Source organism: Pinus tabuliformis, chromosome 4_1, assembly GCF_031772625.1.
Source record: "Pinus tabuliformis cultivar Carrire ecotype Pingquan chromosome 4_1, CPIR1, whole genome shotgun sequence".
Classification (NCBI taxonomy): Eukaryota; Viridiplantae; Streptophyta; class Pinopsida; order Pinales; family Pinaceae; genus Pinus; species Pinus tabuliformis.
The window spans coordinates 253859778-253876979 of NC_142303.1; the positions used below are offsets into that span (position 1 = coordinate 253859778).

The 17202-nt window shown below is 35.6% G+C and overlaps 1 protein-coding gene across 6 annotated transcripts in view; it reads right to left on the reverse strand.

Moving 5' to 3' along the window:
* Positions 1-17202, reverse strand: part of LOC149175229 (phosphoinositide phosphatase SAC2-like) — a 282478-nt gene that overhangs the window by 178861 nt on the left and 86415 nt on the right. For 3 of the 6 annotated variants that reach the window (XM_089419557.1, XM_089419555.1, XM_089419553.1), the window contains exon 1: positions 11757-12135. The exons of 1 other annotated variant lie outside the window; for it this stretch is intronic. Coding sequence is in view for 3 of the 5 variants with exons in the window: in XM_089419553.1 (XP_089275679.1) it covers positions 11757-11864 (108 nt within the window). In the remaining 2 variants the exon portion in view is untranslated. Of the gene's footprint in view, positions 1-11756; positions 12136-12170; positions 12321-17202 lie in introns of those variants that run through there. 2 more of the 6 variants (XM_089419551.1, XM_089419552.1) reach the window with 2 other exon arrangements.

Below are 17202 nucleotides of genomic sequence, written 5' to 3' on the forward strand. Positions count from 1 at the left end.
CTGTTGCTCTCTGGAGAAGTCGAACTACCCAAGGAAATCGATCTCAAGTGTCACAAGTGTGTTCCTCCATCTACCCATCGACTTTTTATAATCTCACTGTTGAACTCCAATGGTAAAGAGTAAATCGTAATCAATGGCTGAGATTATTTCCTAGTCGACCGTGTGAGTTTCTAGATAATTTTCACCTTTCTCAAATAATATTGATTAATTAACCAGTTTTCCTAAGTTTAGACTTGGGAAATATTTGAAAATTGGTTAATAATCTAATTGAGACACTTCTAGGTGGAATTTCTAGAAACGATTTATGGGTTATGGAGAACTCTTGTATTTTAGCCTCTCCACAAAGTCTCGAGAATAAAATACCTTCGATGTTACAAAAAAAAAAAGCACCAGACAGCTATTAGCCCCTGACAGCCACCACTGGATGATGATATGGCATATATCTCTGCCACTTGCATCATCGATTTGCTTTTCACCCATCCAACATAAGCACATGGATGAATGTGGGCTTCCACTCAAAAGGTACTTCCGTCATTTTATAATCGGGTGCTTATACTAGTTTGTTTTGGGCATTTAGTATGGATTATGGGGTGATTTGGAAGATTGACAAACTTTGATTGTGATCTTGTTCTCTCACCTTACTTAAGGGGCTAATATTTGATCCTAGTCCAAAGGGACCTCCCTTAAGGCTCTTTGGGTATAGGAGAAGCACTACTTGGGAAGCCCTAATTGAGATAACATAGTTCCATTTTTCCATATGTCATAATTAACGCCTTCCATCTTACATTACAAGCCCATATCTCACCTCCATTCTTCGGGTTCGACTTGTCATTGGTTCTTTGGGATTTGGCACCCATATGTCCACATACCTTAGTAGGGCATGGAAACTTTGCCCCGAGAGGTTGACGCAGCTAAGGAAATGGAAAGAGCATATCATGGCCACAACAAAACTAAAGATAGAAAAATAAAAATGCAAAAGAAGGTCGGGCACATAATGATTAGCATGTGGGCAAAAGCCTACCATGAGCTCTACCTCACTCATATGGCCATCGCCTGATTCCTGAGCGTTTATTGCTCCATTACATCCAAAGAAGGAACCCTTGCATGTTTCACTCTCGATTAGCAATAAACTGACTCATCATTAAGGGGTAATACAATTGCTAAATCATTCAAAACAAGCTCCAACACTTGAGCTATAAGCAGTGATACAAGGAAAATTCAAGAAGTAAAAGGCGCACAAGAGGGGTGGAAAAACAAAGGCCGAGTTGTTAACTCATGCATCCACGAATGCTCCCTCCTCACATCTATACACTCGGGATGTGGACATACCCATCAGCTGGTCCCTACGACCACAACACTTGGCCATGAAGTCTTATCCCCTCTGTTACCATCATTATTATTCACTAACACCTATCAATTGCAAGGTGGACCATGGAAATGTTAGTTCCCCTCAGGGGCTAGAAACTGTTGAATTTTGTAACTATGGTCGGTCTTCATAACGTATATTTTCACCCTCGATGTATTTATATTGATTGTTGTAAAGAATGTTCTTCATGCTAGAGTCAAAAAAGAAAAATATATTTTTAAGTAATGTCCATTTGGACTTTTTAAAAGAAGAAAAATTGAATTTTTGGCTACAAAGTTAGTCAAGTCGACCTCCCTCCAAATCAAGTCGGCCTAGGAAGATGACACACCCATTCAACCTAGCAGAACACTATACAGAGACAATTCAAGCTCCTCCACAATGCAACAATTCGACCTCTCTCAAGAAAGAATCTTCTAGGCATCCAAGTGAAGGACAAGAAGGGCAAGGAGGACAAAAAAGAAGGACAAATTCATCTCTTTCTCTCCCTATCTAGCTCGCACGTGTGGAATTCTTCTCTCTCTCCAACTCGCATCATTCTCTAGGCAGTTGCAATTGCAGGGTCGAAACTTTCTAAGCAGATTCAGGGCCAAAATACTGGGTTTCAAGGTAGATTATAGGGAGGCTGAAATTCAACCTAGGGTAGATCAAAAGGCAAAGTTGCTAGATCAAATTGAAGGCTTGATTTGGAGGGCGTTGACCAGGTTTGATCATAGATTTGTTGAAGGTCAGTTTGACCTAGTCGTTGACTGGAGGTCTAGGTGTGCCTCTTGTTGAAAAGAAGAATTTCTCTATTGAAAATATTGTTGGAATTTTCCCCTTAATGGGTTTTCCCAGTGTAAATCTTGTGATCTTTTTGTGCATTGTGATCTTTATATCCTACTGCATTATATGGTTTCCGAAGAATAATTGTTGAATGATATAATGGAAAAGCTAAAAATATCAACATCATTAGAAGTAATTATCAATTTTCAGAAATATTGTGCTTGTATCTATTGCACTTAAAAAATCATTAGAAACACTTATTGGGTTACCCTTTAGCCAACCCTACCTAGGGAGAAAACGCCATTGTGAGATCAAGGTCCTGGTTTTGGAATGTTTGAAGTATTAAATTGCCCATGACTCATCGTCGTTGGATCCTTGTTTGAATTGCCCAAGAGATCAAGGAAATTTATTTTTAGGTCAAGCTCCCATTGTGAGCTCTTAGGGCTTGTCATTGAGTCTACAAGTCATTAAGTGATTGTCATGTATGAACGACCCATTTGGGGCATGTTACATATTGTAAAAGAAAAATATTTGAGTCAAAATAGATTCAAAGGACCCTCCAAGGCCAAGTCAAAATGCAAGCAACAAGTCGACCTTCCAAACATGTCACGTCAACCTAGAAACAGTGACAAGTCGGCCTATTTTGAAGGGACTAGAAGACTATATAAACAAGACTAGTCAACCACCTTTGAGGGCATCAATTACACACAAGAAACTCGATAAAGAGCACAAAAGACAATGAAGGAAGGAGAAGATAGAGCGAAGAAGAAGAAGTATCTTTTTAGGACTGTTTTTGGGTAAAAACTCTCACACGTGCGGGTTGAAGCTAGGGCATCCACTACAGAATATAGATCGAATTGCAGTCATACCTAAGAGCCGAAATTGGTGCCAAAATAGTCTAAATTGAAGGTCGAAGTCTTGAAGAGAAGGAGCCTAGTCAAGCAAAGGAGAAGAAGGGCTAAAATTGCCCTAATTACCTCACACGTGCGAAAGTTGCAGGAAGCTACAGGAGGCCAAGAATTGCAAGAAGAGAAGAAGTCTAGTGTTGCAGGATTGAAGTCAAGGAAGAAGGAGAAGTTGCAGTAGTTCGAAGTCAAGGTTGACTTTGTTTGACTTGACAAGAAAAAAGGCAAGCTTTGACTTGGTCTTGGAGGAGTCTTGGTCAAGGGTCTAGGTCTTGGAATTCGTCAATTGAAGGTCTATAAGAAGAGGAATTCTTGTGGGGTTTTCCTCTCAATTAGAGAGGTTTTGGCCCTAGTTGATCACCTATATCTTGTGTCCTTTGTCTTATTGTTTTTTATGGTTTGGTAGTTGTTTGATGAAGAAAAACACTAATACTAAACAAGTGAAGGAAGAAGCTAGCCCCAAGGGTTAGCTCAATCGATCAAGTCGGGGCCTCGCCAGATGGGAGGTCACAGGGTCAATTCCCGAAAATTCTTGGGGTCAGGTCTTGCAGTAGGCCGAGGGGCGTCAGCCCAGATTTTTCCAATGGATGTAGTGCCACCCGTTGACCGAAGGTGTCTGTGAACCACGCGCGCACAAAAAAAAAAAAAAAAAGTGAAGGAAGAAGCTAATTAAAATAAACAGTTATCAAAGCAAGAGAAATCATCCTATGTTGTTGCCCCTAGATTTCTCAACACCTTGGACATGCCATTTGGAGACTTTTCATTGGATGATGCCAGCCCTAGAGAGCTTACAGCTCACACGTGTGGGTTAATTATGGCATATTTGCATAAAGTTAGTGGGTTGGCTTGTAACCCAAGTACATTGTGGCATCAAACTTGTTTTAGGGGTGTTATTAGGCTAATTAGTAGTCATCCTCATATAAATAGAGGAGAGGATCATTGTATCTCATCATCATCACTTGTGACATATTTTCGACTTCTTGGATTCTTGTGGAGATGTGACTCTTGTATTATGGCATACTGGAGCTATTTCTTGGCATTGGAGATGTTACTTTGGATCAATAAAGGATTGTTCATGCATTTTGTCTTGTAAGTAAGCCTTGTATTTGAGAAATCTTTGTTCTTGTGTCTAATGTATGGAATGCATTGTTATCTAGGGTTTTTCTATTGTGCCATTTATTATTGAAGATCAATTGTATAGAATCTAGATAATGTCATTGTATGCATTACTCATGTATGAAAACAAATTACCAACGAAAACCTCAAAACTCTAGGTCTTGAGCCTCCTTTTCTAGGACTTTTCTTTGAGAATGTATGGCTTCTTGGAAGCCTTGAATCATTATTGAGCCTCTCTTTCCAATGAGCTCTAGCTTGATCACTTTGTGCCTTATAACTATCATATCCATTATAAATGATCTCCTTCCTACCAGTACTCCTCCCATCGGTAAAAGTTTGTAAAGAGCAGGGGGTTTTGGCTGAGATGACATTGGGCCTCTACCCCATTGTTAGCACTTTATCTAGCTCTTGTCTTGTAGGGTCTCCCTCTCCAAGGCCTGCTAGATTTTGTGGTAACGGGAACCAAAACAATAGCCAAATAACATGATAACAAACTAGGTTGAATATGAATTTATCCAATGCTTTTCAAAATTTCTCTGTTGATCTCTTCATTCTCCAAGAAAGAGGTCTTACACAATGTCTCATTCAATAGATAAACTCCTTGTCACAAATCAATGGAACGTTCAATTGTGGGATTCGGAGGATCCCCTTGAGGTTCTCGTAACAAGTCAAAATACTTTACTAGAATGTGATCCAAATGCTTCTACAACTCTAATTTTCTTTGTTGCACAAATCCTTTTGTAGATGCTTCAGTCCCAATGGTCATTTGTCCTTGATTACAAAGTGCCATCTTCTCTTCATGGGGTCACAGGACTAATGATGCAAACTACAGTGCAGCTTTCATCAATCTTTGCACTTCTGCAACTGAAACAACTGTTGATGGTGTTGATCCTTTTGCTTTATTGATGAATAAGCCTAGCCATCCTTAATGAGCCAATATTGGTTCAAACACCTTCAGTAGATTGCATCTCGATCCAGCATATAAGGATCACCAAAAATAACCCCACACATTCAATAGAACATCATTAAACTCTACTTCATTGACATAGACTTTTGAGATAGAAAACTTTACCTTGCACTTACAATGTACATGCAAGTCTTTGTTACACCTAATCCATCCAATAGAGTAGGGTTCAAGACGCGCCATTGTAGGTAGGCTCTGCTTATTTACTACTACTTCAGAGATGAGATCTCACTGGATGTCAGTATCAAACACTACAGTCACCAACTCCTTTATCTGGATATTGATGGGGAATAGATTCCTGTACTCATGTGTCCTCAAGCTTCAACTACCATCAAAGTAATGCTTTCTGATGTGCTATTAGGTACTGTAATCTCTCTTTCTCCCTTCTCAAGCACATGATACTTCTAGTGCTTTTTTGAATGTAGCTTCCAATATTCATCTTTGGAATACCCTTTACAACTTAAGTAATTGTAGAATGGAACATACTTCTCCTTATTCTCTTTATGATTGTTTTATTGTTGTTTAGGTGACTTGGATTAGGCTACTTGCTACACATTCATGTTGAATGGTTTTTTCTGCACCATATTTGACAATAGTCTTCATCCCTTCTAGAATTTGCATCAATGACATTATTAGACTTCTTCCAACTACCTTTAGCTTCTGCTAGCTTAGCCATTTTAGCTTCTGCTAGCTTAGCCATTCAATAGCCATCTCCCAGAATGTTGATCTTAAACATCTCAGGCTCTTTCCAAATTGGTGCAAATAACCCAGCAATGAACTCAGTGATCAGTTTGGTTTCTTCATTCTTCACACTAAGAGTGATAGTGAAGTGGTTGAATTCTTGGATATAGTCATCTGTAGTTTGATTGAACTTCCATTACAAGAATTGCTAATGTTGTTGTTGTTCCTTCCAATAGTTGATGGGATAGATTTTGTCCTTTATTGAGACCTTGAATTTATCCTGTGTCAAATTATGTCCGGTGCCTTGCCTCTAACAGCATTCACATAAATTCCCTCACCAAAGAAAAGCTTCTCCACACATGCATAGCTTTATGAAAGCAACCAATCTCCATCTGTGAACTATTGTACTTCATAGAATAAATCTAACTACCTCAATCAATCACCTAATCATAAATCATCTATTTGCCTATCATAGGATGCAATTTCCACTTTGGTTTCTACCTTCAAGGAATAACCTAAATTAGGAAACGACCCTCCTTGGTAACTACTCAAACCCTAGCCTAAAATACTTTTTGTTGGGCAAGTCTAGATGGAAACCTGTATATTTGTTACAGAAGTTGTCAAGTTCTTCAACAAACGGGTAATATTTATTAATCAATCATCCATGGACCTAACCATAAAATTCAAACCAGCAACTTTAGGGTCGAGTAAACCTTTACAAATTTGCAAATCATCTCGTTCTCTTTCTGTGTTTGAAAGCAAGTCTTAACCATAAATTGTGTAATAAATTAGCAAGACGTGAAAAGATGCTCTAATAACAACTTGATCCAATCAAGGCAAAGAGTATGCTCAACAGAAATAAGCACAACGACATCAACAAACAGCGATAAAGTTCAATTCATACACGAGGAATGAATCATAATTTGACAATAAAAACAATTTTGATTTCCAGAATCTACTATATGGAACATAATCATGCAATTGACACAATGTTTGGGCAGAAAACTTCAACTCCAAGATTTTACTAAGAAAACTGAATGTACAACAAAGATATGAATAGCATGATGCAACAACTACCAAGACCATAATCAATGAACTTGACCAAACAAGAACCAACTCCATTCCCATACAAGAAAGACATATTTATAATATTACAATGCAAGGGAATACAAAGAGAGACAATGGTTTGTTTCTTACTTATTCATCTCTGTCTAATTTACAAGTGTCAACAAGATGAGCAACAAATTCAAGAAGCGGTTGTGTTAGTTAGTCTTCTCCTCCCCCTAATTGTTCACCTTCTAGTTGAACTGGGAGGTGCACGCATCAAACTGGGGCCTGCACACATGCACCAATTCTATGCCTATGCAGCTTCAAGACTCCATGAATCTTTTTAGCGCAAAGTCTCTATGCATCCTTGCACAACAACTCACTATTGAGCATAGCATAACTAACACCATTATGCATGTGAAGCAATTCATTAAGGCCAAACAATATTTCTGCACAAGCCTCCATCACTTAGTTATATTTTTAAAGTTATGACTTGTTTCTAGTTCATAGTTGTTTTTGACGATATGCTTGTGTGTGTTGTTCCTCACATATGGATCCTAACTTTTCCAAAAATTTAGTTGATCCACAAATATTCACATGCAACTTAGATCTACGCATATTTAAAAGTTAATGTCAAAATAGAAATATGAACTAAGCATAGAACACTAGTGAGGACAACCATGAGCAAGCATTGAGACATTTGTCACCAAGAAGGACAAGAGACATACAAGTGCCTGACTGGGTGGCTAAGTGTCAAATGAGAATATACAAGTGTCAAGTCACCTTGGCATAAGAAGGCTCACAAAACATGTAACAAGGAAAAAATGAGGAGGCGAGAGAGAGGAGATACTCTATTGATTTGTGCGATGCACCATTATTTTTCCCTAATAAAAATATCTTCATTCACTCTACCTGTTGTCCACATGATTCGGATTTTGTAGTACTTTGGTTGAATTCTTTAGAACAAGTTCAACAGAACCAGGTTGGTCAACAAGAAAGTCAATAGATTTTAGTTTATATGGAATCTAGAATTTCCTCTGCATACAACTACAAACGAGGTGTTTTTCTACTCACAGGTATATTTTAATGTAAACATTCTTGTTGATGAAGGAAAAAAACATTTCTAAGGTTGTTTATAAGAAGCGATTTGAATCCTCCCAAAAAGGTAAAAGAGAACAAGGGAGTATGTCGTGTTCCTTTTCCTAGTTTCCCTTATGGAGTGGTCGGGGTGGACTTCCAGGGTTGGAGGCAACTAGGTCACAGGAGCAGGTTTACTCCATCAGTGGGCCCAGGGACTTTTGGAGGGGTTTCATGGGGTTTTGAGCAGTTTCTATGGGATTCGATGGCATTCGCTTGGCATATTCCATCATCCACATAGCTTGCCTTTCGTTCCGTTGCATTTCGACAACTTTCGAAAAATAGGGTTATTATTGGGTCTAACTCAATTAATTACAATGTTCCACCAAGACTTGCAGACGGGAAGACACACAAAGGGGACGTGTGAGAGTACCCTCAAATTTTAGGGAAATTTAGGGGGGACAGGGGGACGTCGAGGTATATAATTTTTTTTTCTTTATATATATATATATATATATATATATATATATATATATATATATATATATCAATAATGAAAGCATAAATACAATGATACATACATAATTGAATTAAATAATGAAATACATTGATCCATACTCATCATCCTTACATGATTCATCCATAGACCACGAGATTCAATAATAAAATACTTTGATCCATATTCATTATTCATTATTCATTATTCACCATTCTAGAATCTACATTGATTTAAAAATTAAAAGTCATCATTCATCAATCTAGAATTTAATTAGTACTAAGAAAAATAGACTATAATAGATACTGAAATTTGAAGACTGGAATAGTAAATTGATATAACTAAAACTCAAAAACAATGGAGTGATGAGTCTAAAATTCACTCTAAAGTGCACAAAGGGCTTGGTGCTCTTGATTAAATACTAATTCCATACCCTTGTACATGACAAAATGCAATGGAAATATTGCAATCCATCAAATCCTAAATTCCTGAAAAACTGTTAAGCCTGCTGGATTTTGAGTGAGACCTAAAATTCTACTTTCTCCATATGAAATCCAATGAGGTTGAAACCACTCTCAAACATCTTGAGTCATTACATGGTAATGTTAAAAATTTAAGTAAAAAGATGAAAATGAAAGATAAAGGAGAATGTCATTTTCCTTGTCATAAATCATTGTTTACAAGAAAATTTAGGGGGGATGCATAGCCCATTTTGAGGGGGAACGCCTGGGCATCCCCCTTTTGGGGAGTCGTGTCCCCCAAACTGGTGAAACGTCCCCCCTACGTCTCCCCGCGTCTCCCAAAAGGGGGGCGTGGGGAAACGTTTCCCTATCCCGAGTGCATGGTGTGCGAGGGGTGCGTGCACCCAACCCTGGGTGCGCGTCCCCGTGGAACACTGATTAATTACACTTAAGGTGGCATTCCGAGAGGAATACTTGACGGAACACCTTAGTGTAATAGCTTGTTGGAACGGAACGAGAAGATCTACAGGATGAGATCGTGGGAAGTGACTTTCAATAACCTGAGGAGGGAAGGTGGCCGATTTACCATTTTCCCAAATTAAAAGGGTAATTTAATTAAAATCAAAGAAAGGGAAAAAGTACTTGGTGATTAAAATAATAACAAAATAAGGCTTCTATAGGGGTCTATCAGATCTATAAGAGAGGAGGAGGAGACCATTTGAGGATATCTTGGATTTGAGCATTGTCTTGTGTGAGAGGTTTGAGAACCCGGTTCTCTACTTCAGTAGCCCCAAAACGGAAACCCTCGGGTGATGTTGGTGAGAGTGGACGAAAACCCACCTTATCTCCTTGGTGGATTCATCCATAATTTACAGGTGTAGTGATTGATTTCAGATCAGTTTGGAGGGTCAGTACAACATTGGAGCAGATACTTGAGGCCAACTTTCCCATCTCAGCTATAATTGGTTGTATCAGCATGTAAACCCTAGTTTATCTATTATAATAAAAGCTGATAATTTTTCTGTTCATCGAGTTATTGGATTGCAGTGCTTTATTTGTTATATTTTTACATGGCAATCTTCTGTTAAATGCATGGAATTTTTATGAAGTGATTTTTGTTGAGTTAAATTCCAAGAAATCGCCAAATTTTTCCATTTGGAACATTACAGAGCCAATCCACTGCAATGTTTCAAAGTTCTTCGAATCATGAAAAGAAGCATTAACTAATAAATAAGAGAGATGGTTGAGAGCCAACAGCTACTGACTGGAGGACGTATTGTTTAGTATTTTTTCTACAATGAAACTTAAATTAAAACAAAGGCCTAATAATTCCGTTTAGGTACCAAGGAGACTTTGCAATAGTGGATGGATAATCTCATATTTAAACAAATCTTATAACATCTTCATAGTTCCTTACAAGCTGCCGTGGTACATTAAAGGTTAATGAGGACAACTGCACTGCCTGATATTAGGAAATTGTGTGGAATAAATTAAAGTAAATTGCAGAGGTTTGATTAAAGTAGAATGTGTTACACTGTACAGTTTGGCAAAAATTCAGTCCATTTGACACATTTTATTTTGCATAATACAACGCAAAACCGGAAATTCGTTGATAGATTTAGACTAGATAGTCTACCACTGCAAAATGGCCTTCATTGAAAATATGTAGCCTTTTCCAAGACATGTTAAAACTTAAAATAGTATATTTCAAATGAGTAGAGAAAGCTAAGATAATCATCTCAAGATAATGCAATGCAAGGATACTCCTAATTTGAGGCTAAATACAGCTATTTTAACTGGCTAATTTCTAAGAACTCACAGAATAACTAAACTATGAACATAAAAATTTCTTAAATAGGTTTTATTTACTTGAAGTAGATACTGAAATACGTAAAGAGACCCCCAGCATCTTGTGTGAAACACGAATGAATGCCTTTCAGAGCTTAGATTAATTTATACAGCTGTTTAAAAGTGGCTGTTAATCTGCCTGTCAAACGCGATCCTAGGTGTGATTAAACTCTCCGGTAGCAAATTTAGTTTAAAAAGACATACTTCATGTCCATACCTGTGCAAACCTACGATAACACAGACTTATTTTGCTTATTTGTTTGTTTGCTTGCTGTTAACCTACTTTTGAGACATACCTTCTGCCTATAGAACCTCTTCGCATAAAGTAAAACTCAAAAATCGAATTTAAGCAAAATTTAATCAGAAAATAGATCAAGAATGCGAATAAATTGCCTTACCTAACCAGACATAACTAGAACTGCGGTTTATCAAACTTAGCTTAATTTATCTGGCTGTCAGAGAAACCCCAGGGCAAAGACAATGAATAAACTGAAATATTCCCTTAATTTATTTAGCTGTGAGAATAACCCCGAAGCAAAGAAAAAAATGCATTCAAAACCGATTGAACCGTAATATTTTTAAGTTTAAACCAGTGTTTCAAATATCTCCGTTTCTATGGATATTTTAGAGAGTTTTTTGTTTTTCAATTTTTCAGATGGTCTACATTTTTTGAATTTTTCAGGTCTAAATTTATGTTTACTGATAATTTCTAATATTTTTTATCATTCGGATAAGTTAATTTATAACCCTCATCGATATATTCTCCAAAATGATATTTACAACTTCAAACTCAACAAATTTAAATTCCAAGACAGCAAAAGTGAGCTAGCTAATGGAAAAAGTTTGAAATAGATTTTGTAAATTTCAAATCCTATGAAGATGATATATATGTAAGAACACATCGTGTTAAAAAGACTTGAAACAAAATAACAGACGTCCAAGATCACAAAAACAATGATGTTGAAAACTCATCGAATATTATATGAAAATATTTAACATAAATCATAAATGATCAGATAAACATTTTGCATACCGATCGAGTTTCGTAGAGTTTAAATTTGTGCAAAGAATAAGTCTCATTCTCCATTTTTTCCCCTCGGCCATCGATTGAACACAATCCTTTCCTCTCCAACATCTCCATTGCGCCTTTTATTCACAGAGAGAAAGCAAACAAAAAGATCCACAAATTTTCACCGGGCTTCTCAAAATTTGGAGAAAAAACAGAGATTTAGAAATAATACGGCCACTCCAGGTTACCCTGCGCCTGCAAAAAAAAATTAAGGCCTTCACTCGCGGATTCCCCACTCCAGTAATAAAATAATGAAAGTAATTATTTTATGACTTGAACCCATGTATATCTGTATTAATCGTAGCATTCGAATAAGGCCAAGCGAAATTATATTTTTCATACGAATTTGAAGTAGAAATGCACAAAGCAAGGTCATACATAAATTCTTTATTTAGCTCGACACGAATCTTCTGCATACCAATCTGATCAGATCCTAATTAAACTGTGTCTTGCGGCTCGCGAGCAACCATGCGTAGCTGGACATATCAATAAATCGTCTTTCTATTATCCGGGCCCACTCGCGTTACATTTTAACTCTGGAATTACGTCCAAGTGGACTTTGATACCGTCATTGTGCTTTAAATCAATAATTAGCTCTCTGGGTCCAATAATTGAGATAAGAAAGTGCACGAGGACACTTTCTTCTACCACTATTCTGGACCTTATGCCTGTCACTGTCGCTTTCTCACCGGTATATCTTTCAGTTCTTATCTCCAGCGAACCAACGAAGTAATACACATGCAGACTCAGTCTTCTCAATCTGATTAGATTGTCTATTGTGCATTGAAACATAGAATATTTTATATTCTCATTCATCTGGACAGCTCAACATGATTGACTTCAAGATAAGCAAAGAAGCTTCCCAAAATTAGAAGCCACTTCTCAAAGTGGGGTTTAAAGATTTATATTATTTTATGAGAAGCTTATTAATTTTTATTATTTTCAGGTAATGTATTCTGAATTATTATTAAAAAAATTAATATACTGATATTAATATTTTAATAATATGAATATATAATTTTTATAATAAAATATTTATTTTTATATTAATAATATGAATATATAATTTTTATAATAAAATATTTATTTTTATATTTTTAATATTTTATATATATTATGTTAATGAGTAAATTTATTTTGGAATAGAGTTTTTTAGAATTTTAATTTAATTATTAATTATTATTATTATCTAATTTTAAAGTCAAAATCAAGTTAGATACCAAATTGGTGTATGAGACCCCTTATTTATGGGACAAGGAACCAACTTCCCAAGGCATACATACTCTACCCCTTTGGTTTTGAACCTGTGACCTTTTAAAGAATTTAATCTTCATAAAATATTTTATAATATTTTTAGTAACATACACAAATTGATGGCTGAAATTTATGTAGTGATGTTATTTTTGTCTCTTTAATTAAATTCATTAATTAAAAAATGTGTTATTTTGAAATATGTATACTCGATCCATTAGATCAATATTTTAATTGTTGTTTTGAACCAACCACAGTGGTTTAAAATGGGTTTTTGAATATAAACCTCCAAAACTTAGAAAAATGTTATAGAAACAAGTGACATACGGAATGAGTTGAGGTTTTTTGGGCATAATATATTGACAAGACAGGGTATTAACCCATAGTATTGTAACAAAGACTATTTACAGATTAATAATCTTCATCATAAAGTGAGGTTGAATCTTCATATTTAAGAATCTTATTACACGTTTTTTTAATATATTTATATTTAACTTATATATTATTATTTTTAATAATAATAATAATAATAATAATTTTTATTTTTATTTTTATTTTTGTATCTAGAGAAATGGGTAATAAGGCTAGTTTATGCCTTTTCTGCTGGCACAACTAAATCGGGAGATTTGAAGCTAGTTTATGCTCCTTCCCCTAGCACATTAAATCTTGGGATTTGCTGGCACAACTAAATCAGGAGATTTGAAGCTAGTTTATGCTCCTTCCCCTAGCACACTAAATCTTGGGATTTGAACCTCGAACCTACTCACACATAACACTACTTTTTCAAAGTCATCACTATATTATTAACAATTATTATTTTAAATAAAATTATAATTTAATTTATAAATTTTTTTAACATAGCTATGTGACTTTGAAATATATAATAAAATAAATTATATATAGCTTTGAAATATATAATAAAATAGTTATATAGGTGTGCTAGTATATATTTAATTTAATTAATATATTGATTATTAATTTTCACTAAAATCAACATTAATTTATTAAATTTAAAAATATATATTTTATATCATTTATAAAATATATTACAAATCATTAATATAATAATTTTTGCTTTATATAACCCATTACAATCTCTCTCCTTATAATTTATATTTATATTATATATTTTGGTATGTAGTGTTGTTCGCAATGTATTTACCTTAATTTTTCCTTTATTATCATATATTGTACACACGCGTCGTGCATGACATAGCGGCTGGGGCGGATGGCTTTCGCTCCCCCCAGCCGCAATCGAATCCTGCGGCGGATGATTGTGGACCCCGTGTATCTGCTGGCTTCGGCCTACGACGGCTAAAATATTCTGCGTTGGTTATCTGCTGGTTTCGGCCTATGATTTGTAACGGCTATGCCGTAATATTCTGAATTCTGCTGGCTTCGGCCATATGTTGTAAATATCTGCTGGCCTAGGCCATATGTTGATTTTCCCTCTGAAAAAAAAAATTGTACATCTTGGATAGCTTGGATTTAAGGATTAAAAATGTGTGCTTTTATAAACTGAGACTTCTTTGATTTATTGCGAATGTGACCTTCAAATTGTTATTATTATAGACCTCTAACTAACCTATACTATTATTTATTTCAAACCATTTATATAATTAAATTTATTCTTATTAACAATTAGACATTTCGCTGATTTTAGCATATGACGTGGGCGAAGTGTACGACTTTGGTTCATTTTAACATGTGCCGATGATTTTAGGCATATGCCGTTGGTGAAGTATCGGCCTTTTATTCAATTTAGCATGTTCCCTCTAGAGGGGACCATATGATTTATTAAAGATAGTGGTTACAAGTCGCTGTAATTGTCAGTACCAAAAATACAAAATTAGATTTTTGGTTGGTTAACATCATAAGCACTAAAACAACCACGATTTTGGTTCCACGGCCTTTAACATGTGCCTTAATGAGGTTCCGAATTGAAACTCGATGTCTATTGAAAATTGTAAATATGCTTACGAACATTCGACACAAATATTGTCAATATTGTTCATTGGAAATCTATATATTCTAAACTTTAAAATATATTTCATATTTATAGAACATGATGTAGAAGGTATAGGGAATGATTTTATACGAGTTGTTTTTAGTGCGATTTTTTTAGAAGTTTTTCCAGTCTAATTTCTCTAAAATCTCACTGGAATTTATTGGAATCACAAGCTCGAGGGGTAACCCCTGCACAATCGAAGTGCCCTAGGGGTTTTTCAAGGTGCTGAATCCATATATACAATCAAAAAACCAGTTTAAATAACACAAATCAAGATTTCACCTCAAATTTTTCCGCCAAAATCTGGCACCCAAAGAGTTTACTAAAATAAAAATAAAAATAAAATTAGAATATCATGTGAGATTTAAAGATTGAGCATTTTTATTTAGTGTAGTTCCTTGTGCCAAATGTTGATGGTGAATTTAAGTGTAGTTTTTGTGTTCAATATTGATGGTGAATGTCATGTTACTGCATAGTTTTAAACATTAATAAAGAACTAAAATTTGAGGTAAAAATAAATTTGTATTTAAGTTTTTAAAAAATAAATAAAATTGAGATCTATAAACATTGTCAAATCCTGATGAACACGTCATGAACAAAAACCAACAACTACCAAACAAACAGTGTATCAGTGGATCCTATAGTGAAATAGAATGATAACCCTCAAAAAAACTCTAACCACCCTTAGCAAATTGGTTGTCCTAGAGGATATGTATAACAACGTCTAAGCATTAGTAAACTAAACAAAGCCATTCGAAAGACAATAAATTCATTGCTCCTTCATATCCTTAGATTTCCAGTAAGTATTAAGGATGAGAGAGAGAGGATGTCTCTAATGAAGCATTAAATACAGACAACAAGAGTCATACTAAAGAAGAGGCCAACCAAAGCTCCAACCCCAACCCTTCCAAAATGTATTAGGCATGTTCATCCTAAACAACCCAAAGTCCAAAATCAAGGGTCGCAACTCCATAATCAAGAGGCAGTCTAAAGTGAGACAACCATACCCCTAAATAAGAGGGCACCAATCATTCCATGAGTAAGTACCAAAATCCCACAAATCTTTCCAACCACCACCAACTTCCTTGCAAAGGAGAGATCTTTATGATCTCAAATATGTAACTTGGTTTGTAACCTCTATAAACACCAATTCCACATGGTTATAGGGAGCAAACCAACCCGCAAGGGAATGCCCAAATATCATAAAATGACTTTAGAGCATATAAGGCAAGTTGATAGGGATCCACTCCAATGGAATCCATCCCAATAAATCAAGAGTCAATTTTGTGAGGACTAACCATTGTACCTAAAGTAATGAATAAAGTGTGTAAGCACACAAGAGCCCCATCAACAAAACCCTAATTTCCCCGCATAATGAGGAGGATCATCAAAATGATTACCAACCATTTCTAAGCCATCTAGGAGACAAATACCCCTAACTTGCCTCAAAATGTCAGCCACCTCACACAAATAACCCAATGCATTGGCAATCAAGTCATATAAATATAGAGCCATGGGAAACCCCTAGAAAATAAGACTTGTGAAGAGCAATCCCTAGAGACAAAGCACTGTTAACAAAAAACAAAGCTAAGGCATTGTTGAATAGGGTGTCGACCATGGTTGAGGTCCAAAACTGAAACAAATCAACTCAATCATGAATCTCACTTAAGTCGATGTTTCACATAAGACACTATTACCCAAACTCTTTAACCAACTCCATAGCCTCCCAAGCAGAAACCCCAATATCAAAAATTAACCTCCTCTACATAAAAGATTGACTCTTATCATGCCACATATCTGGTTACTAAATGAATCATTGAAGTCCTTAAAGCCAATATTTTAGTTATAATTTTATAAGCAAATGAAAGCAATCGATACACCACCAACCCCCAATGAAAGCAATCGATACACCACCAACCCCCAATGTCCATAAATTTTGACATTTTGACATGGCCTTTAAAATAAAATTATATGATTTAAGATGGTTTAGTGGTTCCAAGTATTTGTACTTAAGAGGATGGATAAAAGACAAATTGAATTTTCTTGGGGTTCTCTTATGGTAGAACACTGACACAACCATGTTTTTGGTTTCATGGATTTCAACATATGCCTTAATGAGGTCACAAACGTTTCACGATGTAATCTTCTCTC